General features: G+C 36.1%; 1 protein-coding gene across 2 annotated transcripts; it reads right to left on the bottom strand.

The window, feature by feature from the left end:
• Positions 1–1744: 1744 nt before the first annotated feature.
• Positions 1745–17943, bottom strand: LOC104235547 (uncharacterized). Of its 2 annotated transcripts, none has more exons than XM_009789334.2 (10): positions 17077–17943; positions 16587–16678; positions 16197–16302; positions 15148–15401; positions 14750–14881; positions 14402–14524; positions 10403–10531; positions 9576–9793; positions 2315–2468; positions 1745–2176 (listed from the first exon to the last, which is right to left on the bottom strand). In XM_009789334.2, exons 1-10 carry the CDS (start codon positions 17294–17296, stop codon positions 1958–1960), a joined length of 1647 nt encoding a protein of 548 aa, XP_009787636.1. In that variant the 5' UTR covers positions 17297–17943; the 3' UTR covers positions 1745–1957. The 2 variants fall into 2 exon arrangements, with proteins under 2 accessions (XP_009787636.1, XP_009787637.1); XM_009789335.2 differs by having other exon boundaries at positions 16197–16299.
• Between the last annotated feature and the right edge of the window lie 5619 nt (positions 17944–23562).

The following is a 23562-nucleotide window of genomic DNA, read 5'->3' as shown; positions in this document are numbered from 1 at the left end:
GTGTGTTCACTCTGAATCTGCTGAACAAGGGTATGCTCAATAATGTTTTCAAGAATTATTAGAAGCTGTGTAAAGGAGCTGTGGGGCCTGCTATGGTGTCTAATAATTTAAGTAACTATACTTCAACTCAAACTCAAATAACAACACTATTTGATCGTTTTATAGGTTTTTTTCCTTCGCTTGCCGGAAAAAATGGAGATGGCAGCAACTGCGACTATGTGTCCTGGGCTGGGGGGAGGGGGGAGAGAAAAATTTTTGTAAAAAAAAAAAAAAAAAAGCAAATAAGAGGGGAAGACATTAAAAAGGAAAAATAACTATAAAAAAAAAGCATTTGACTCTTGACATAGCTCTGATGTAGCTGCTGACGTGGCAGAGCGTGTAAAACATTCTCTCCACAAGACTGGTTATGTATTTTTAAGGAGGAATTAAATTCAGTATGAACAAGTATAGGATGGGAAAACGACGCTCGTAAAGGTTGAGATGGAAACTTACTTTTCGGCACAAGTTAAGAAAGCAACTTATGTATTATCCCTTTTTATAATAATGACTCTGTCCTTGCAACTGTGCATGCCTTCGTCTGTTGTTCACAGTAAAATTCCCTATCCTCTACTATTTCCTCATCATAAATCATTGTCATATAAACATCCTCATGTAATATTTAGGTGTGTGTCTCCTCTAGTTATAAGTGTTATTTCTTTATCTTACGAGCCTACGACCAATTCATCACAACCAAATTTTGGATTCCTCCAACCGCTCTCTAGTACTTCAAACCTACCATCCCAAGACCCAAATAAGGAGGGTTTCTCATTGGCTTGCAATTGCATTGATTTGAACTAAACCGGCTGAAAGCAAGAGCTACTGCCAGTATTAAAAATATTCTCAATTCTGTGCGAGAAATTATTCATTCGCCATTTTGGTCCGATAAATGTCTTTTTCTTTCATCTTCCGTTATAAATGCTTCACTTATACCATCTAATAAATTTAGGGTACCAACTGAAAACTCATCAATATAAGATATATGTAATTTCGTTAATTATAATCGCATTTCTCCCCTATATATTGCATTTGTTCGTATTATTATGTCTTCTGTCTTTATTTCTAAAGTAGTTCAGGATGCATTCATCCACCAGGCAGGAGAAAAGACAATAACAAACGAGATGAGGCTCTTCACTCCACTGGAACTTATATCACTATCTCTTGTCAACTGCTTTAATTTGTTTCCATCGAGTTAACACAATTATTTAATAATGGTCTAGTTGATAAATTGGAAGCTGGTCGTTTGGCTAATTACCAGGATTAAAGTAACGTTTTGGATTACATTTATCTCGTATTTGGTTATTGGTATTAAGCTAAAATCAGTATCAATTTTATACCAAAATCTTAGTATTATTTATCCATATAGGATGTAGGATTATGATCCCGGATATCCTTGTTGTGAGCCAAACAATTTTAGGATCTTTTGTTTAGGTTATGGTCTTACCTTTCAATAGTGATGAACATACAGGCAGTTTGCCTCTTTTTATTACTAGGAAATATGAGTTCAATATCCCCCCCCCCCCCCCCCCCCCTCAAAAAAAAAAACTTCTGAGTTAGTTCGTTTTAAAAATTCACTTATTGAGTAGTAGTCCTGTAAATTTTCCACTATGCAATTGATGTGTAACAGTCAAGTTCCCTTGCATAAGAAAACTGTACACATTGAAACAACACTTACTGGCAGAAGAAGATGAAGAAGAAAAGACGACGATGATGACCAGGTGTCAAACTGCATCTGGCTAGTATACCTTTTTTTTCTTTACAAATATACAAAATATCACATTGCAAAAATGATTTTTGATGATGAATATATACAGTTTCTCTTCAATCTTCACTACCTTCATCATCAAACTCTGCAACTTAGAAGAAGTTGTAGCTTACCAGCCAAATCAAAACCAAAGTAGAATTTCTTTTTCCTATGAACTTATGCTCTGATCAATAACTCATACACATTACAGTTGTTATCACCAGAAACACGCTTCAGCATTTCAAAACTTTTACGGCTACCAAGAAATTCAATTCGTCTGAATTCAACACAACCACGCTCGCTAGTCTCTTTACTGCAGTAAACTGATCTTAGGCGGTCAGCATGCCTTGAATCTGTGTGAATCGCTATCTCTACCTCTGCAACGGACATGTTTTCCTATAGAAATTACAAACGTAATGTTTTAGGGAGTAAAAATTTTCTGTTTGGAATCTATTCTTGAAATAACCCTGAAAATCCACCAAAATCACCAGCCAAAATAGAAGCAGTGAATCTAGCAAGGGAAAAACTCAATACCTGGTAAAATGCATGTATGTAATCCAACACCTGTAAACACGTGAACCCTTTCTCACTAAAAAAGGTCCTGGAACATGGACCCATTTCGGAAAATCGATCAACTGGAAACAGTATATTAAGGAAGTTGGTTTTCAATATTAACTCAGATTTTTCACTGCAATCAACAAAAAAAAAAAAAAAAAAAAACAATCAAAGGAAGATCATTACAAGTGAGGTACACAATACAAGATAAACGGAATTAAAAAAACACGACAAAGAGTAAATCACATCTATAGTCATCAATGATTGAGCTAAGTTGCAATTCTATCCCTATTGTATCTGTTCTACCAAAGTAACCCAATAGTTTGACATTGGTCTTTGAATTATCCTTTGCTAAATTCTAATAAGTACCCACCTGCCTGTGACAAGCACATAACTTATCAATTGGCATTTGTGGAAAATTTTATGAATGTTGTAAATAGTATGTGGATGAAGTCCATGTATGAATAGTTTGTGGATTGATTTCCACTTTATGCCCATCCCTTACACTATCTTACTATAGTAATCTTTACTTTTTATGCCTATAAAAGGCTATGTAATTGCAGTGGAAAGATACACCAAAAGGAAGTGAAATACTCCTTCTTTCTATCTCTATTTCTTATTTACATTTTACTAAATTGCTTTTATTTTATAACATGTTATTAGCACGAAACTCTAATTTTATTCTTAATCCCCGCTAAGTTGAGTCATATTTTATTAAGGTATGTATCACTATATTCATTTTATTTATGGTAGTACATATCATATGCTCACTGTTTGCAGATTACTTGTGCCCTTGGGCATCTTAAATAGTTTAAGTACATTGTCGTGATAAAATAATTATTTCCTTCAATGCTCAACTCTTATATGACCTCAAAGTCATCAAACTAGCTACCCACTAATGACATACTTATAATATTCATGGACTTTCCGGATCAAAACATATCTTTAAGGAATTTTGAAAAACTGTGAGAAATGAATTGACAAGTAATAATTTCATATTAGTTTAATTACTTTATATTTATTGGATTAGAACATATAAATAATATTAGGCACGTTCAATTCTATGAACACATATATATATATCAATAATATAAAGTGAAATGAAACAGTATGTTGTTTTCAATTTATGGCCAGAATAAAATAAAATAGTAGGTTGTTTATATGATATAGTTCTATTTCCGTTTTTTTTTTTTTTTGCCTTACTCATTTTTTTCATTAATTGTTTATAAATATAATTATTTCTCTAACTTATTTATCTTTTATGATAGTTTTTACTATGTCAAACTTATCAAAACTTGAATTTGTGGCACTTGACATCACCGGGAAGAACTATTTATCATGGGTCCTTGATGCTGAAATTCACGTTGACGTTAAAGGTCTTAGAAATACTATTATACAAGGAAATGAAGGATCAAATCAGGATAAAGCGAAGACCATGATTTTCCTTCGTCATCATCTACATGAAGGGTTAAAAACTGAATATTTAACCGTAAAATATCCACTTGAATTATGGATTAATTTGAAGGATCGATATGACCACCTAAAACTTACGGTATTACCGAAAGCTCGATATGAGTGGATACATTTAAGGTTGCAAGACTTTAAAACTGTAAGTGAGTATAATTCTGCTATCTTTAAAGTAAGTTCTCTATCAAAATTATGTGGAAACACTATCACAGATGAGGACTTATTGGAAAAAACATTTTCTACTTTTCACGCTTCAAATGTGGTACTACAACAGCAATGCCGTGAAAAAGGTTTTAAGAAATATTATGATTTAATCACATGCCTACTTGTGGCAGAGCAGAATAATACTCTATTAATGAAAAAACATGAAACCATCCCACTGGGTCAACTCCATTTCCGGAAGTGAATGTTGTAGCAGCATATGATAAGTTTGAAAGAAAACAAAATAATTACCGTGGTCGTGGACATGGTCGTAAACGTGGACGTGGCAGGGGATGAAATAATAATCGTCATATGGTGAAAATAAACTGGAGAACAATAAGGGTTCTCAAATTAATCCTTCAAAAGGTAAAATTAGTATGTGTAAGCTCATTGGGCACGCATTTGTCGTATGCCAGATCATTTTGTCAAACTTTATCAAGCCTCCCTCAGAAAGAAAGAAAATAATGTGGAGGCACACTTGACCTTTCAAAATAATGATGATGAAGTAGGTCCCTCAAACGAATATGATTCTGAGGCACATCTTGCATATAAAGATGATGATTTTGGAGGCCTAGCAAATATTACTCATTTAGAAGCTGGAGGATATTGACTGAAGAACTAATCATCTTACTGGGGAATGAAGCTATAATAAAAGTTGTCATTTTATGTTTGCAACTAGTTTATTTTTCTTGAATGTATTTTCCTAATGCATCATGTGTTGCTAGTTTCTACATTTCTACTGTATTTCTTAATGTTCTTATTCTGTTTGTCTTTCATATTTCTTATAATGTATTTTTTTGATTTTTTTTATGAAGAATATGAAAATTCCTCAGTCTTCAGTTGGACTCAAGATTAATAAAGATGATATATGTCTTCTGAATAGTGCTACAACACACTATTTTAAGAGATAAGAGATATTTCTCTTATTTGGTAATGAAAGAAGCCAATGTTAATACAATATCTGGTAGTACAAGATTAATTGAAGGTTCTGGAAGAGCCAATTTATTACTAACAGGGAAACCAAATTTGGCTATTAATGAAGCACTATATTGTAGTGAATCTCAAAAAAACTTATTAAGTTTCAAAGATATTCGCCAAAATGGCTACCATGTTGAGACTACAAATGATGAAAAGATTGAATATCTTTATATTACTACAATAATGTCTGGTAAGGAATATGTGCTTGAAATGTTACCTGCTCTTTCCTCCGGCTTATACTACACAAGTATTAGCAGGATTGAAATACATGCCGTAGTAAACGAGAAGTTTACTAATCAAGATAATTTTATTATTTGGCATGACCAATTGGGCCATCCTAGTTCTAATATGATGCGTAAAATAATTGAGAATTCACATGGACATTCAATGAAGAACCAGAAGATTCTTCAATTTAAGGAATTCTCTTGTGCTGCATGTTCTCAAGGCAAATTAATTATTAGACCATCAACTATTAAAGTTATGATGGAATCCCCTGCATTTCTGGAACGTATACAGGGTGATATATGGGGGCTCATTCACCCTCCATGTGGACCATTCAGATATTATATGGTTTTGGTAGATGCATCTATAAGATGGTCACATGTGTGCTTACTATCAACTCGCAATATGGCATTTGCGAGATTATTGGCTCAAATAATAAAGCTAAGAGCACAATTTCCAGATTATGCAATTAAGACAATTCGCATTGATAATGCTGGTGAGTTTACATCCCAAGCTTTAATGATTATTGTATATCAACTGGGATAACAATTGAGCATTCGGTTGCTCATGTTCATACACAAAATGGTCTAGCAGAATCATTGATCAAACGCCTCCAATTAATTGCTAGACCAATGCTTATGAGAACAAAACTTCTCATTTCATTATGGGCTCATGCTATTTTACATGCAGCAACACTTGTGCGGAGCCAAATATTTCCCATCTTAGAATCTTTGGTTGTGCGATATATGTTCCAATTGCTCCACCAAAACGCACAAAGATGGGTCCCCAAAGAAGGTTGGGGATATATGTTGGATATGAATCTCCTTCTATTATAAAGTATCTAGAGCCGATGACTGAGGATTTATTCACGGCAAGATTTTCTGATTGCCATTTTGATGAATCAGTATACCCAACATTAGGGGGAGAAAATAAGCAGCTGAAAAAGGAGATAGATTGGAATGCATTATCACTGTCTCATTTAGATCCTCGAACAAACCAATGTGAACAAGAGGTTCAAAAGATTATTCATTTGCAAAATATTGCAAGTCAATTGCCAGATGCATTCACTGACCTACCAAGGGTGACTAAGTCACATATTCCAGCTGCTAATGCTCCAGTTCGAGTTGATATCCCGACAGGACAATCAATTAAAGCAAATGAGTCTAAGTCACGCTTGAAGCGTGGTAGACCAATCGGTTCTAAAAATAAAAATCCTCGAAGAAGAAAATGAGCAAATGATCAAAGTGATCATAACACGGAGGTAGTGGCTCAAGAAGATCCCCAAGACATAACAAATGATAAGACCTTAGGGGAGGTCCAGGTACCTGAAAATAATGAGAATGAAGAGATATCAATAAGTTATGTCTCAACGGCAAAAAGATGGAACCGAAATAATATTGTTATCGATAACATTTTTGCTTATAATGTTGCTGTTGAAATCTATGTTGCTCGGACTCTCCAAAAGTGTTTCTGCACCCGTGTCGGATCCTCCAAAAATACACTAAATTTGTGGGATCCGACACGCACCTAACAACATTTTTGAAGAGTCTGAGTAACATAGGTTGAAATAATGCAACAAGATGAGGATCTTGAACCAAAATTCGTTGATGAATGTAAACAAAGAAATGATTGGCCAAAATGGAAAGACACTATCCAGTCAGAATTAACTTCACTTGGAAAACGTGAAGTCTTCAGACCTATAGTTCGAACACCTGAAGGTATAAAGCCAGTAGGGTACAAATGGGTTTTTGTGCGAAAACGAAATGATAAAAATGAAATCGTTAGATATAAAGCACGACTTGTGGTACAAGGATTTTCGCAAAGACCTGGCATTGATTATATGGAGACATATTCTCCTGTGGTGGATGCTATCACGTTCAGATATCTTATAAATTTGACAGTGCATGAAAAACTTGATATGCGTCTTATGGATGTTGTCACAACCTATTTGTATGGCTCATTAGACAATGAAATCTTTATGAAAAATCCTGAAGGATTTAAAGTGCCTGAAGCATATAAATGTTTTCGAAAAACTTGTTCAATAAAGCTTCAGAAATCCTTATACAGATTAAAACAATCAGGGCGCATGTGGTATAATCGCCTGAGTGAGTACCTGTTGAAAGAAGATCCAATTTGTCCTTGTGTCTTGATAAAAAGATCCGGATCTGAATTTGTTATAATCGCTGTGTATGTTGATGATTTGAATATCATTGGAACTCCAAAGGAGCTTCCACAAGCAGTAGACTATTTGAAGAAAGAATTTGAAATGAAAGATCTTGGAAAGACAAGATTTTGTCTTGGTCTACAAATTGAGTATATGAAAGATGGAATTTTTGTCCATCAATCAACATACACTGAAAAGATCGTAAAGCGATTTTATATGGATAAAGCACATTCATTGAGTAGCCCGATGGTTGTAAGATTACTTGATATAAATAAAGATCCATTCCGACCTCATGAAAATGATGAAGAGCTTCTTGGTGCCGAAATACGACATCTTAGTGCAATCAGGGGGTTAATGTATCTTGCCAACAATTCACGACCAGATATAGCTTTCTCAGTAAGCTTGTTAGCAAGATTTAGTTCTTCACCAACACAAAGACACTGGAATGGTATTAAGCATATATTCAAATACTTGGAAGGGGCCATTGATATGGGTTTATTCTATTCAAATGAATCCAAGTCAGCATTAGTTGGTTATGCAGATGCGGGATATTTGTCTGATCTACATAAAGCTCGATCTCAGACAGGCTACTTATTTACATGTGGAGGTACAGCCATATCATGGCGTTCAACGAAACAGACTATGGTTGCTACTTCTTCAAATCATGCAGAGATAATAGTTATTCATGAAGTAAGTCGAGAATGCGTTTGGTTGAGATCAATAACTCAACATATTCAGGAAACATGTGGTCTTTCTTCGAAAGAAAATATTCCAACAATATTGTATGAAGACAATGCTGCATGTATAGCTCAACTGAAAGGAGGATACATTAAAGGAGACAGAACAAAACATATTTCACCAAAATTCTTCTTCACTCATGATCTTCAAAAGAATGGTGAAATAGATGTTCAACAAGTTCCTTCAACTGATAATTTGGCGGATCTGTTTACTAAGGCATTGCCAACCTCAATATTTGAGAAGTTAATATACAAAATTGGAATGCGGCGTCTCCGAGACCTTAAGTGATATTTTAATCAGGGGGAGTAAAAATACGTGATGTACTCTTTTTTCTTTAACTAAGGTTTTCTCCCATTGGATTTTTTTGGTAAGGCTTTTAATGAGGCAGCAAGTAATGCGTATTACAAATAAATATGTATTTCCCCATGTTTTTCCTATTAAGCTCTGAATGATGCATTTTTTTTACATGGTCATCCAAGGGGGAGTGTTGTAAATAGTATGTGGATGAAGTCCATGTATGAATAGTTTGTGGATTGATTTCCACTTTATGTCCATCCCTTACACTATTTTACTATAGTAATTTTTACTTTTTATACCTATAAAAGGCTATGTAATTGCAGTGGAAAGATACACCAAAAGTAAGTGAAATACTCCTTTCTATCTCTATCTCTTATTTACAACAACAACCCAGTATAATCCCACAAGTGAGGTCTGGGGAGGGTAGTGTGTACGCAGACCTTACCCCTACCCTAGGGTAGAAAGGCTGTTTCCAATAGACCCTCGGCATCCTTCCCTCCAAGAACTCCCCACCTTGCTCTTGGGGTGACTCGAACTCACTATCTCTTGGTTGGAAGTGGAGGGTGCTTACCATCAGAGTAACCCACCTTGTCTTACTAAATTGCTTTTATTTTATAACAATGAAATAATTGAAGACAAATTTTTCCTGTTGGAAATGACATAAACATTTGTGTAGCATCGGGAAACAAAAAGAGTTAATGTAGAATAAGAACTCTTAGTAGGAGGTGATGTAGAATTAGAAATAATAGGATTAGTTGTTGAAACTTGAAAATCTGTTGAAAATATAAGATGTAATTAATCTTTTAGTATCATACTAGTCACCTTTAGTCTATTCTCAATCAAATCGGGTTTTGTGCCCTCTCTTCTTTGTATCCAAGAACTGCTATCTGGTCAGCCTAACACAATCATTGGACCAGACAAAAATAATCTAATATACCAATCCAAATTTCCAACTACATGGTAATACTCTAACAGAACCAACATGATATGCTCAGCGAAGCAATGATATATGCAATAATTTGCACACAAGTTTCAAGTCTAGAATACTTGGAAGGGGCATTAAGCATATAATTTGCACACAAGTTTCAAGGTGAAAGTAACACTATATCTAGCGGGTTTCAAGTCTGCTCGTTGAAACTGTAACAGTCACTGAAAGTAAGAGATCTGACGAACCTTTCAGAAAGCGGTCGGGATAGGTTCACAAATGAAGCATCAGATGCTTTCTGATCCTCCTTTGCGTCAAAGAATACAGAAGTGTTCTGTTGTTTTGCATCTTCAGCACTAGAAGCATCCATGTAAATCGAAGCAGTCGAAGTTGGGTCAGATATCGACCAGCAGATGGAATCTAGAAGGATGTTCGGTGATAGGTGACGTAAAGGGGTCTGACATGTCTGAAACAACAAAACGGACAAGTAAAATTAAATTTCAATTTCATTGAGAACAACAATATATACAAGATCATGATTAATTGTTGGCAAATTGAGTGCTATACACAAACAAGGGAAGAACAACAGTCAAAAGAATTAACTAGGATAAAACAGTCATGACTCCTGGAAATGCTTAATTGTATTTTGGTAAGCACTGAAAACAAGCAATTTACCGGTGAACTAGAAATTCAAAAAATGAACCAAAATCATGCCAAGAATAAAAAGAACTAAGTACAAGATTACTGTTCAACCAAACGCATTTTGGACTGACAGATGTAGATATTAACACTAAGTGCCTCAACCTTGGACCAAACCACACACAATTTAGAAGAATTAAACATGTAACTCATGATTCTTGCTCTAGCTCAAGAATGCAACTCGCATTAAGACGTTACATCTGAAAAGAGAGGTATGCCATGTCATAACACAGTATATTGCCAAGTAACATATTAGCCATAACAGAAAACAGAATTGTAAGCCTAAACCATCTATGCATCTATTTACATAGTGTATCTGGTAGCATCGTTGAAACAAAAGAAAGGAGCTGCATCACAAAAACTGAAGTGCTTTTACCTGCATACGCCAACCACGACGCTTCCTTACTCCCTCTTTGGCCACATTGACGACATTTAGTCTTTCTTCCTGGTTCACTATAGGTGTAGAACTTGTGGTATCTTGAAGAAGAGCACCAGCATTAATTTCCTATAAACAATTCATAAGAATTTTTTAAAATTGAAGAACTATAGCAGGAAAATCTCCAAAGGACATGCTACAATGCAGAACATTCAGGAAAATATATCAACAGAAAATTCAAATGCATTCACATTTTTAGCAGTACATGACCAGTTTGAAAAGGTCAGCCACTGGAAGCCACCCTATCCAACTAATCACTTGCTACATCTTGAAGTTTAGGAAAAGTAGGTGATGACAAACCCAGGCAATGGTTTACATGGCATCCGTTCAGCACCTATGTGTCATGACCCGCCACATCATCATGCCACGTAGGTGCCACTTGGCATATATTTTTGCCCTATGGAATGGTTACATAAGTTAGAGACAAGATCTTGGTGGAATATTCTAGAACTATAGAGAATCTCCTTGGGAAAAGCTCTAAATATTTATGCACTTGTAGGAAGGTTCTAGAGAAATATAGAGGTTTCTCTAGGAAGACCCTAGAACCCTATAGAATTGTTAGGAAAGTCCTTAGAAGATTCTAGCTACGTAAAATATTCTAGAGAAAAGGACTTATTTGTAAATATGGAAGGACTTGTAGAGCAATTATTATTTGCATACTAGCCCCTAGGTGATTAGTATAAATAGGGGGTATTCATTGGTAATTCAAAAAACCAAGCTAAATTATCAAGTTCTCTCTAATACAAAAGTTTCCTTTGGCAATTCTCATGTGTTCTAACATTTCTTAGCGATCATGAGTGTAGTAGCGCTGACTTGGCATAGCAAGAACGTGAGCAAGTTATGCAAGATCGTGAGCGAGTTGTCAAGTGTCGCACGTGTACTTAGTTAACAACTAAGGACGTGACAACGTGGTATCAAAGCAAAGGTTATGACTAAGGAATGTTAGAAAGAATACAAGAGATTGCTAGAAGGAAGTTTTGTAGGGAATCATGGGCGGAATTACCAAGGGCTTGGTACTTGCAGAAGGGATCAACGCGAAGGTCCCTAAGCGGAAGCAGTATGGTGGTGTACGGGCTGCACGCGAGGTGGCAGACTGGCGGAAGCTAAGGGAGCTCCGACGGAGGCCACAATTCGGGAGTATGTACGCGAGTTCACTACCGACTGGCGGAAGCTAAGGGAGCTCCGACGGAGGCCACAATTCGGGAGTATGTACGCGAGTTCACTACCTTAATGCTGCAAATCTCGTCATTGTCCGAGGAAGATTTCCTCTTCTACTTCATGGATGGGTTGCAAAATTGGACAAAGCATAAGTTAAGAAGACATCAAATAGCCAACGTGAATGAGGCCATTGGAGTAGCCTAGTCACTTGTTGACTTCAAGATGGAGCCTGCTAAGTCCAAAGAAGGCAACGCCGAGAGGGATGAGGGAGATCATGATGAGGACAACGGGAAATGCATAGCCGAGGTATACAAGGGTAATGGCAAGGGGTCATCCCATAACGGACAGGGGTCCAAGAGAAACGGCAAGGGGCCAGAAAATGGTAGGGAGTACGTGCCTAAGGGAGGGTGCTACTTCTGCAAAGGGTCACATCGAGCAAGTGAATGCCTAGAGTTGGGGAAGCTTGCAGCAATGATAGGGAACTTTGTTCAAGCACATAAGGGTGACATAGGAGAAACTGCAAGGATGGCGAGTTACAAAGTGATGGTATACTATCAGACTCAGACGATGCACCAAGCAGAGGGGTCAAGTTAGCCAGCAAGGTTGTGACCACGGAGGGCAGCCAAATAGAGAGTGGAAACATGGACCCGATGCTTGAGAAGCTACTAGACTTGGTTGAGTCATGGGAAGATTCAGGCCAAGAGCAAAGAGGAGCATCCGATGGGCGGAGGACTGAGGCCATCACTGCTAGCCGTCCAAAGTTCAAACAGCGTAAGAAGAAACGTGGCTAGTCCTTGTGAAATGGGAAGGAGAACCACTTCATAGGGTATCATGGCTAATGGACAAAGATTTCTGACGACGCCAAGGCAATGTGCGCGCGTACGTGTTGATGTTTTGTGCCGAGGGCGGCACAAAATTGGGTGGGGGAGAGTGTCATGACCCGCCACATCATCATGTCACGTAGGTGCCACTTGGCATATATTTTTGTCATATGGAATGGTTACATAAGTTAGGGACAAGATCTTGGTAGAATATTCTAGAACTATAGAGCTCTAGATATTTATGCACTTGTAGGAAGGTTCTAGAGAAATATAGAGGTTTCTCTAGGAAGACCCTAGAACTCTATAGAATTGTTAGGAAAGTCCTTAGAAGATTCTAGCTAGGTAGAATATTCTAGAGAAAGGGACTTATTTGTAAATATAGAAGGACTTGTAGAGTAATTATTATTTGCATACTAGCCCCTAGGTGATTAGTATAAATAGGGGGTATTCATTGGTAATTCAAAAAACCAAGCTAAACTATCAAGTTCTCTCTAATACAAAAGTTTCCTTTGGCAATTCTCATGTGTTCTAACATTTCTTAGCGATCATGAGTGTAGTAGGGCTGACTTGGCATAGCAAGAACGTGAGCAAGTTATGCAAGATCGTGAGCAAGTTGTCAAGTGCTGCACGTGTACTTAGTTAACAACTAAGGACGTGACATATGTCTGCATAGCATTCAACTATGACGTCTGTAGTTTAAGTCAAGAAATTAGAAAGATAGTCAAGGTATTTAACGACCAACCAACCTCCTTATTATATATCCACCAATCAACTGTAGATCAAAGGACCTTAGAATAGCCACAAGATGCAAGGATCACTCTAACTATAAATTGCTCCATTCATCTGTTATTATAGTCCACCTCTTCCTCAGCACAACTACCAAGAAAAGGTTTGAAATAGAGAACTACAGAAGTTGTTGTTTAGAAATGTGAAGTCACAAGATAACTTCGTGTATTTGGAGAATAGCATAGAGGAAAAGTAAAGAGTAAAAGCAGGGTCCTGCTGAACTTTATGTATTATTATATAAGAAGTATTAGAATGTTTCCTTTAAGAAAAGTGGTAATCACTATGGAGCTAACCAAAAAGACTACTTCCATTTTTCGGTCAATGCGAGCAGTGAATTACTGAGTTTAGCTAGGATCCAATCGCAAATTCTGTAACTACTCCAAGTCCATAGTCAAGAGAAAGATATAAAGCTACATCAATGGGAAACCCTATATAAAACCAACAATACATGGTCCATCTAAAGATCTTAATTTCCAGAAAAGACAACCCTAAAGAGTTTGGGAAAAATTACCAGGATACCATTATGACATGTATATTTCTTTGAGATTTGTGGGAAAACCAGAAAAACAGAGTACTACTTCGAAATAAGACTAAAACCCCCTAGCATATGGTCAAAATTACAAATTGCTAGGCCAGGATCCTTGAAACAATGTTAGACTATAGTTTTCCTTGACCACCAACCCCAATTGAAGCCCTACTTATGTGACTTTTGGATAAGATAGTGGGCAGGAAAAAGATGTGAAAGACATGAACCAGCCATAGGCATATCTGTTATACTTACATAAGCTTTCAGTAACGACAATGCAGAAAGTTACTGCCAAGAACGAGTGAATTTTATCACTTAAAAGTAATGTATCCCCTGTGCTAAAAATCCTTCAGGCACATACATCCATATGTAATCAGAGAATTAGTATGTTGTCCTTGTTTGAGAAAGAAAAGGATAAATATGCTTTGTGTAACGACATAGATCAATCTGCTTTCTGATGGAGCATTGTCATAGAAACACAAAGCTAACATACTTCGGATTTAAACAATAGGAAGATATTCTAAACAGTCTTTAAGATGATAGAGAAAGCACTTTAGGAAAGTTCACCAGTAATCATATGGAGAGAGAGAGAGAGAGAGAGAAAGCGAGAAAAGAGGGCAAGCGGCAGGAAGGAGGGTGAATATATACCTTGCTATTAATTGTATTCTGAATGCTATCAAGTAATGCTCCAGTTTGCCTAGCCAAATCAGCAGACATATGAACAAGCCGTTGCAGGCACTTTTCCTTCGCACTCTTCAGAACCCAAAGCGGCTGACAGAAAAAGTTATTCAAATGAAAATGAATCAGGGGAATGATACAGTAGTCCTTGAGGAGATACTAATAGAAGGACCTATGTAAAGCTCTTGCCTGGGACAAGATAAACGTGGGGTCAGAGAAATTGTAATTTCATAGTAAGTTAATTTTCACTTTTGATCAAGGTCCCAATCATGAGAAAGCATTCATGCTTACTCATTAAATGGATAGAGTAACACTTACAGTAACAATGTTAGAGGAATGGCCAAGGTATTTCTGAATTGAGTTTCCTTCACAGACTACATGACTTGCACCACAACCAACAAACCACCGATCCACCAAACTAGCACCTTCTGCTGCAGCAGACTCGATAACCTAAGTTTTACACAAGTCAGAGAAAAGGTAAGCACCTTCTATAACTTGATTTGACTCAGATGACCTAAGCTTTAGAATATGATGCAGTATAAGGATTCATATTGTTGTAAAAAAAATAATATGCCAAGTGGCGTAGCACCGATTTTCAGTGAAACAAAAGGCATAAACATATAAGACTTAGATAAGCAGTACTACAGCAAAATAATCCTGTATTTGTTTGAAAAATTTATTAAATGTTGAGCTTTTTTATAACAACCTAAACCTACCTTACTGCGCAGCTCATCAGAAACATCTCCATCAACATAAAAGGCATGACCGAGCAGAGTCCTTCTTTTAGGTTCTCTTTCAGCATGCATAAGTGGCTCTTCAATCATGTCAGCTCGTTTGCTATTTTCAGGCAATGCAACAGGGAGACATGAATGCTGCCTGCTGGCTCTCTGAACAAGCCCGTCGATATCATCCACTGAGAGACCACCTTGTCCAACACCTTTAACACTATAAAGCGATTCACTCAACCTCACTGGAGCAAACATAAACATTAATGTGTTGGTCATAGACAAAATAGAACGAATCAAAAGTAATATATTTCCTAAACCTTAAGCGACAGAAATATGGGTTGCGTTTTGATAACAAATGAAAAGTAAAAAAGGCTTATTCATTATAGAAGGAAACAAATTCTAGTTAACCATCAATTTTTGTAACTACTTTTAGTTGATTATCCATGTAGAAGCATCTTAAGCAGAACAATGACAGCTCAACTTCAAGAAATAAAAGAAGCGGCTTATTTCATTCTAAATAAAAACATGAAGGATAAAGCTTCGCATATCTCTCAACCATTTCAACACCAAATACTAAGTTCAGGAAGTTCAAGAAAGCCTATATATCAGCATTGTCTCTCTGTTCTACAGTTGTGCTTCTGTAGAATAGAATTAAATGCTATGGCGGATTCAAAGCGCTAACCCACTGCCTTCTGCTTAAACGATGTATACGTCGTCGAAAATTTTCCAGAATATATATTTATACTACACTCGCATCCATTATCATAAAAAGGCAGTGGCTTAAAATCATGTATCTGCCTTTGCCAAAAAAAAAAAAAATCTATTACGAATCACAACTGACAATGTTATTCAAATTGAAAGAAGTAAAGGTTACCCAAAAAACAGAAGCAGGATCAGCACATTCAACAGTCCATTTCGAGGAAGAATAAATAAGAAAGTTAATCAATTGAAAAAGAACATAAAACATGCAATACAAGAGTAATACAGAAAACAAGTAATGAAGCTAATAAAATTTACAAACAAATGACACTCCTTACCGTTCCTTCTCACACTATCCACAAACCATGCCAATGTAACAACCAGGAGACCATTTTTTGAACCATGTTTCGAGGCATGCTCAAACTTACGTCCAGAAAAGCTGTGGTAGACATATTAAGGAATCCCAATCCAGGCAACAAATCTTAACCAAAAAATTACAACCACTAGGCCTGAATCACCTGATAACCTGTGTCTAATGAGCAAGTTATAATCATTTAACTAGACCCATCTATATGGTTTTCATTTCTCCGCCTTGTTTAAGCATGGAAAAGATAAGCTGTCAATGGAAAAAATACTACAAATACTATTATTTAGCAGAGTTGGAAACATAAAGTGGGTATAGAGAAAAATGATCAAGGAATTCAAAGATGCAGAAAGAAAAAGGATATCTGAACCACCAGATGGGTACATTGAGGGTGCAAATGTGGGCTGTATTTACCACCTAATCTCTCTGTTGCTTCCATCACTTGCTTCCTGGCTTCTGTAAATAGCATATTGAAAACATTTACACGTTGGAAAAAAACAATTAAAGTAGAAGCAATAGAACCAGTGGCAGAGCCAGGAATTCAACAAGTGATTCAAAAAAATGCAAACTTGAATAAGTGAGTGAAGACACTAAACTATCAAGGAGATACAACAACTACTATATACCAAAATTTTCATTTTTTTCCCTTATTTGTACGGTGTAATTTTTTTACGAAAGTTATTCAATTGAACCCCTTCAAGACACTTAGCTCTGCAACTAAATAGAACACATCATTACACATCACCGTAAACTTCATACTGAAAAACAAAAAAAAACTACAATCTTTCATCTTCTCGTTCAATTCAAAACAGTTTTTTAAGGCAAAAGCTCACAAGATATTCCAAAAATCATACCTTTAGAAAGTCCAGTAACACAGATAACAAGTCCATAAAATGGATTATTGGATCGAGTGATAACTGTTGATTCAGACATAACTGAGGCAGAGGAAGCAGGAGACATTATGAGTGGTTCCAACGAATAAGAAGGAATCCCTCTGAATGAAGAAGAAAAATCCACTAACAACTTTGAACACCCTTTGCTGCTTACCACCTCCACTCTTCCTCCCCTACCCATTTCAAACCAAACATCAAGAAAACACAAAAGTATAATAAAATGGTTCAAATGGAGGGAAAAAGAAAAAAGTAAAAGACTTAATTGGATTGATTCTTTGAAAAAAAAATTAGAGAAGGGTTGAAATGAAAAGGGAAAAGAGGGAGATGGATTTTAAGGAATATACTAGTACAAGGAAGAGGTGTAAAAAGAGAGAGGAAAATAAAGTGAGGATTTTGGATCAATGGGTATTATAAGAATGAAGAGACAAATGGAATAATTTTTTTATTTTCAAAAGAATCTCCCTCTTTAGAGCCTTTTCTTTATCATTCTTTCAGTCATAGGGAAGTGAAGAAAAGGGTCTTTGGAATCAATGGTATTTGGAGTCTCTCTCTACGCGCACACGCACACACACACACACACAAAAAAAAAAAAAGAGCAAAATAACTGTATTTTTTCACTGTTGAAGGCAAGAGAGGGGAGGGTTCAGAGAGTGCGAGAGAGTGAAGGATTTGAAAGTTGAAAGTGGTGACAGTCTGAAATAAGAATCTTATGAATAACTTTATTCAAAAAAATGGTGGGTTTGTTGTTTTTGCTTCAACTTTTGCTTTTTTGAGGGGTGGGTTCAGAAATGAGAGGGATGGAATGAAGAGAAAGGAGGGGACCCTTTTTTGAAGTTCAAACGAACATGAGCTTGGTGACACTTTGCAGAAATAAGAATAGCAAAAATGTTTCAAAATTAGTTATGGAAATGGACGATTTCTTCTCCCTTATTACTTGCTATGCCCTTGTCTCTCTTTTTCTCAAAAGGAAAAAAGATCAAATTTGTGGATGTGCCATCTCAAATTAAGCAACTTTATCAACTTTTAAAATTTTGATCTAATATTAATATGTTGTTACCCTTCGGGGTGGTCGAGTTGGTCGAGGGAGGAACTTGCCAAATAGAAGTTTTAGGGTTCACATTCCATCTCGATTCAGACCGTTGCACGAAGCTTGCCTAGTATAAGAGAGGGATTTGCCAAATAGAAGGTCTAGGGTTCAAATCCCACCTTGAATCAGACTGTTGCACGAAGCTTATCTATACCTGATTATTATAAAGAAACGGCTTTTAAATTGTACGGTGCGGGTTCCGTTAATCACATTTTTCTAAATTAAAAAAAATGATGCATGAAATCCACACATTTCACCCTAAACCCTAAAACTTTTTGTTGGTTACAAGGACAAATGAGAAATGATTTAAGAGTGATAACGTATGAACCGACCAGACGTATACGAGATGATAAAGATGAACTATATGAAATAGTATAGAAACAATTTTTTGTATATTGGGTGTAAAATTTCCTCCTTAGTAAATGGCGTCCTTGTTTTGTTACTCTCTCTTTAATTGATTCGTTGATTGTTTTCACACATATTAAGAAAGATACTTTTTCCCATTAATTATTAATAATATTAACCTCAATATGTTTAGAAAATATAACAAATATTCCTAGGCTCTTTACTCCAAAGGCACTTTAAAAAAAAAAAAGTTAATTCCTTCTTAATATTTGAAAAAACTACGTATATATTATAAATCACAAAAAAATCAAAAAATCAATTAAAGTAGATTGGAAGAATTACTAGTTAGGAGGAAGAAATAAATTTACGGCTGAAGTGAAAGAATTCCGAAATTTGATGGCGTATTAAATTGTCATTGGAATTACAACAACGAGAAAAAAATTATTTCTTCTCTGTTTTATAGATGGAAAATGACTCTAGGTTTAAGTACATTCAAACTGTGGGATTCAAGCCAAACAGCACATGGTTGAGCTGTGCAATGAAAGGATGTATTACAAGCTAGCTTTCCCAATCAGTGTTTTAAAAGAAGTTTTCGGGGCGACTTTCGGGGCGAGCTCTGGGGTGAGGCGCACAAAAAACATCCCCATGCAATAGTGTGGGGCAAAAGTCTCAAGAGGCGTACGCCCAACAATTCGGGGCGTACGTCCGGGCGTTTGAGGCGCATTTTTTTAGTGATGCGTAAGCCCCGAAACTTTGTCAAATTAAAATAAAAATTATTGAATAAGTCCTTCATATAATACCCAAATTCTCAAAAGTCAGCTTGGTAATTACTCAAAAGTTTTAAAAAGAAACTGAAATGTATTATATGTAAAAGTCAAGACTTTTTTTATTTATTTCATGGTCTTTTGTAATTCTTTATCTTGTACACTAGTATGCTAATATATCCCAAAGCGACGAATATTCAAAATATTTTTTTACAAATAAAAATAGAGCTTCATTCTCCTTCATATCAACAAGTTCAAAGTTCAAAGTTCAAATTACAGGTTAGTCATCCTTTTTGTCCTCTATGTAGAAAACCTTATTCTTTTCGACTCAAATTAGTTGTGCTTCTAAGTAACGTATAATAGATTGTTTTGACTAATTTTTTATGGGGATAGAGCGTGCGCGCGCGCGACACACACACACACACACATACACACATATTCACATATTTATAGTTTTCTTCAATTTTTATGCAATTTTACCTGTTTATAAATATTTACTGTAATTATATTATTTTATAAAATATTAAAAATTAAATACTTATGGGGCTTACGCCTGTAAAATATCTCGCCTTACGCCCAGGCCTTTTAAAACATTGTTCCCAACCAATGGAAAAGAACTCGTCTAAGCAATACTCCATTATTCTTGAGATAACATATATGTTAGTATGTTACCACCAAGAGTGTATTGAGAAGAATAAAATCACTAGAAATAGAAAATATTTTTGATAGAGAGCGAATTACTTCTTAATAAATATTGTGTGACGTGATTCGCATGATTACAGAGGAAGAAAGAACGGTACATGTTCTTTAGTCTTTTATTCATTTTAACAGCTTGTTTGGACGATTGTTACCTATTACTTCATATTGTATTTTATTGTTATTTTAATATAATATTTATTTTGATGTTATAAACTTAAATCTTATTATATCATATTGTTAGATCCGTTATCACTATTTAATAATCTTAATTTATGTTTTACCCTTATTTTTTATATAATAATTTTACTCTGTACCTTTTTTTTGTAATATTGTATAAATTTATTCTTCGTATTGTTGATGTATGACATCATAAAACAACGACAAACGATACAATTTATATATTCAAACAATATTTTATCAAAACAATACAATACAAGATTACATAACGACCATCGAAACAAGCTATAAGTAGGACATGGCTCCTCGCATACTGTCCCTTGTCCTTGCAAAGTAGTTGACTTAACAATAGTTTTGATTAAAAAAGAGAGGGAAATGAACTCTTGTCACTCTTGATGGGGTATAACGGATGGTGAAAGGGCTCGTCTTCCAATTTACAGATCCCACGCATCGTGTGGCACCAGTACGCGTAGTGTAGTTATCACGTCTTAGTTTTTATTTTTATTATTTAATTTCCTTAACAATAATACAAGATTGTTTCTGGCATGTTTCTCTAAACTTTTCCATGATTACATATCATACGATAACACTCTCTCAAATATTAACTAATGCATCCGTCTCACTTCTACACTATATATATAACTCTCCTGAATTTATAATTCTGTGCTAATTGTTATTGTGTAGATATAAAATAATGTAATATTTGTAATGCAGAAAAGGAATAATTTTAAGTAATATATTTAGCTAATATGGAACGTATATAATTAATGTTTACCGTGAAAATGGTAATAACAATTAAATTTGATTAAGTGATTTTAAAAATACGTGATCTATTTTTATGCTAGTTGTTAGGCAGTTGATGCTATGTGAAAGACTTTAGAAACGAGATAAGAGCTTAAAAACGAGATGTTAATCAAACCGAATCGCTGTCAATCGGGGCCTCGAGCTTCCCTATTCGAGGGCCTCGAGGTCGAGTCTGAAGCTCGACTGGGAGCTATCGAAGGTGGTCGATGGAGACTAACAGTTATAAATAAATCAATGACGGCTCTTTATGGCCAATAATAAGCAATGAATGCTGAACTTTTAGTAGAACACGATAAATACGAGCAATAAATGAAGTAATAAAATCGAGAGAATGTGTTAGAGAGCAGAGAGAATGTTCTTATGCATTTAGTATGGAGCAACAAATATTTACAAAATGACAAGGATCCTCTTTATATAAGAGGGGGAATCACAACATAGTACAAGTGCATTTATTACAAAGATATGGAGATTGGACAGCTAGTTAATGCCACGATACGGGCACAGACTAGCCTGACAGACTTTGTCGGCTCTAGTTTCACGCCTTGGGAACTCCCCACTTTCTTTCCATAATCGTCGGTCTCATATTGTCCCGAGGTCGAGCGTCGATGGCCCTCGAGGGATGAAACTCGACCGTGATTTCGAGTCTTCGAGACGTTATATCGATGGAAAATTGGACCCCCGATTTTACCGTATACAATTAACTTATTCGACAACTTCTAATTAATTACACTGTAATTATATAGATTTTTATCCCCTATTTTTGTTATATTAAACTTGTGAAATTAAGTAGTAATACTATGTTTACTTGAGAGATACTTGATTTTAGTTTTACAATCAATTGCATGATGAGTTGTTACAAGAATTTCGACATGATATTTTTCCAATTTCAGATACACTTGGAGGGATACACAACATCATATGGGGAGTTGAAAAAAGAAACCAAACATCTCTTTTACAGTGTAGTTGGATACAAGAAAGCTCAAGTTTACCAAGTTTCTATCGAAGAATTAAATATATTGAGACCATTTTAGAACTGAATTTATAGAAATGGAGCAGGATCTTTTTCCACGTACTCAATGTATTTATGTGCGCGCACAAATGTTGATATTATCACAATTGATTTGCTCCAAAAAAAATTAAAGCTATTGAAGACAACTCCATGATTCCATCTTACATCCATATCCTTATGCATTTTGTTATAATCTAGAATTGACAATCCAACGCAAAGACCAATTACAAAAAAAACATTTTGAATTGGGTACCTTTGAAGCTTTATTACCTCGGGAGGGAAAATAGTTTTTCTTTCTTAGGTTTTAATTGGTAGGGTAGAAGATCACGCGTATCAAAATGTCACTTTAGAGTTGGGATCAGGGAACATTTGCTTTTGGTAAAGATCTAAGGTGACCGTCTACAATTCAAAAAGAAACAAACAAAAAAAACAAGCATTATTCTAACACATACTATACCTTTTCATTTTGTTTTCAGAAAGAAAAATAGTTGAATATTTTATTCAAAAAAATCTCTATTTTAGGCTAGGAAAAATTATTTAGGAACAGATTGTTGCAGGACACCATATGTGTGATTGTATGCGGCGAAAATCAGAGGACTTAATTTCTCGCTATCAAGACATTTCGGAAGAATGCTTCGAGACCCCGAGAGCGTGGAGCCATGATCGAATTCCCTCCCTCGGGGCTCATCAAGGCCCGACTCAGAGAAAACAGAGATCGAAGCCAGGACAGAGGGGGAAACTCCTAAGGCACACGGCTAAGTCTGACAGGGCCGGCCTATCCAGAGCCTATGCTGAGGCATCGCGTCAAGTCGTCCCATCTCCATACTTTATAATTAATGTCCATGTACTAGTAGCTGGGTTCCCCTCTTATATAAAGGGAACTCACACTACCTTATAAAAGGCTGATGTTGCTCCATTTTTCCACAAGATCAATAATATCTCTCTCTCTTCTTTCTAATTTGCTCGTTCTCACTGGCCCGAGGCCACTTTAATATTTGTCGCTTTCTCACTTATTCTTCATTTTATCGCCTGGTATTGGACATAAAGAGCCTTATTTAATCGTATCCTAACTGTTATCCCATTCCCGATTGCCCCCGATAGCTCGAGCTCGACCCTGACGTTGACCCCGAGGTCCCCCATCGACCAATCCTATACCTGGGCAGCAGGCCCCTCGGTTAGATTACTGCCTCGTTTTAGCTTGCATTTCATCATTAAACTTCATAATCTTAGCATCATCTGCTCTAACAACTAGCTCGAGAATAGATCACGTATTTCTAGAACCCCATTTACAAATTTAATTGTTATTACCATTTGCACAGTAAACAGTTTGGCGCCCACCGTGGGGCTAAAAATAATAGTGATTATTTCCTGCTGGTTTCATTGCAAAAACGCACGTTATCTTTCACATTTTTCTTGTCCAAAGATCTCTTGATTTCAGGTCAAAATGTCTGGCTCGGTAAATAGAGCCGAGAACGACTACCCCGAAAATCACGACGAAAACGGTGTGGCTGTTCCAGTGGTTGGCGCGATGCCGTAGAACCCCGATAACGTATTCAGGCCGA

Source organism: Nicotiana sylvestris, chromosome 8 (genome assembly GCF_000393655.2).
Source record: "Nicotiana sylvestris chromosome 8, ASM39365v2, whole genome shotgun sequence".
In the NCBI taxonomy this organism is placed as follows: domain Eukaryota; kingdom Viridiplantae; phylum Streptophyta; class Magnoliopsida; order Solanales; family Solanaceae; genus Nicotiana; species Nicotiana sylvestris.
This window is presented reverse-complemented; position numbering and strand designations above follow the sequence as displayed.

Excerpts from the sequence above, each read along its gene's own strand:
- LOC104235547 (XM_009789334.2), bottom strand. The coding sequence starts at position 17,296 with ATGGGTAGGGGAGGAAGAGTGGAGGTGGTAAGCAGCAAAGGGTGTTCA. Across the intron at positions 14,882-15,147 it reads CTGATGAGCTGCGCAGTAAG|GTTATCGAGTCTGCTGCAGC; the intron begins GTAGGTTTAGGT and ends TGTAAAACTTAG. Across the intron at positions 14,525-14,749 it reads ATTCCTCTAACATTGTTACT|CCGCTTTGGGTTCTGAAGAG; the intron begins GTAAGTGTTACT and ends TTTTTCTGTCAG.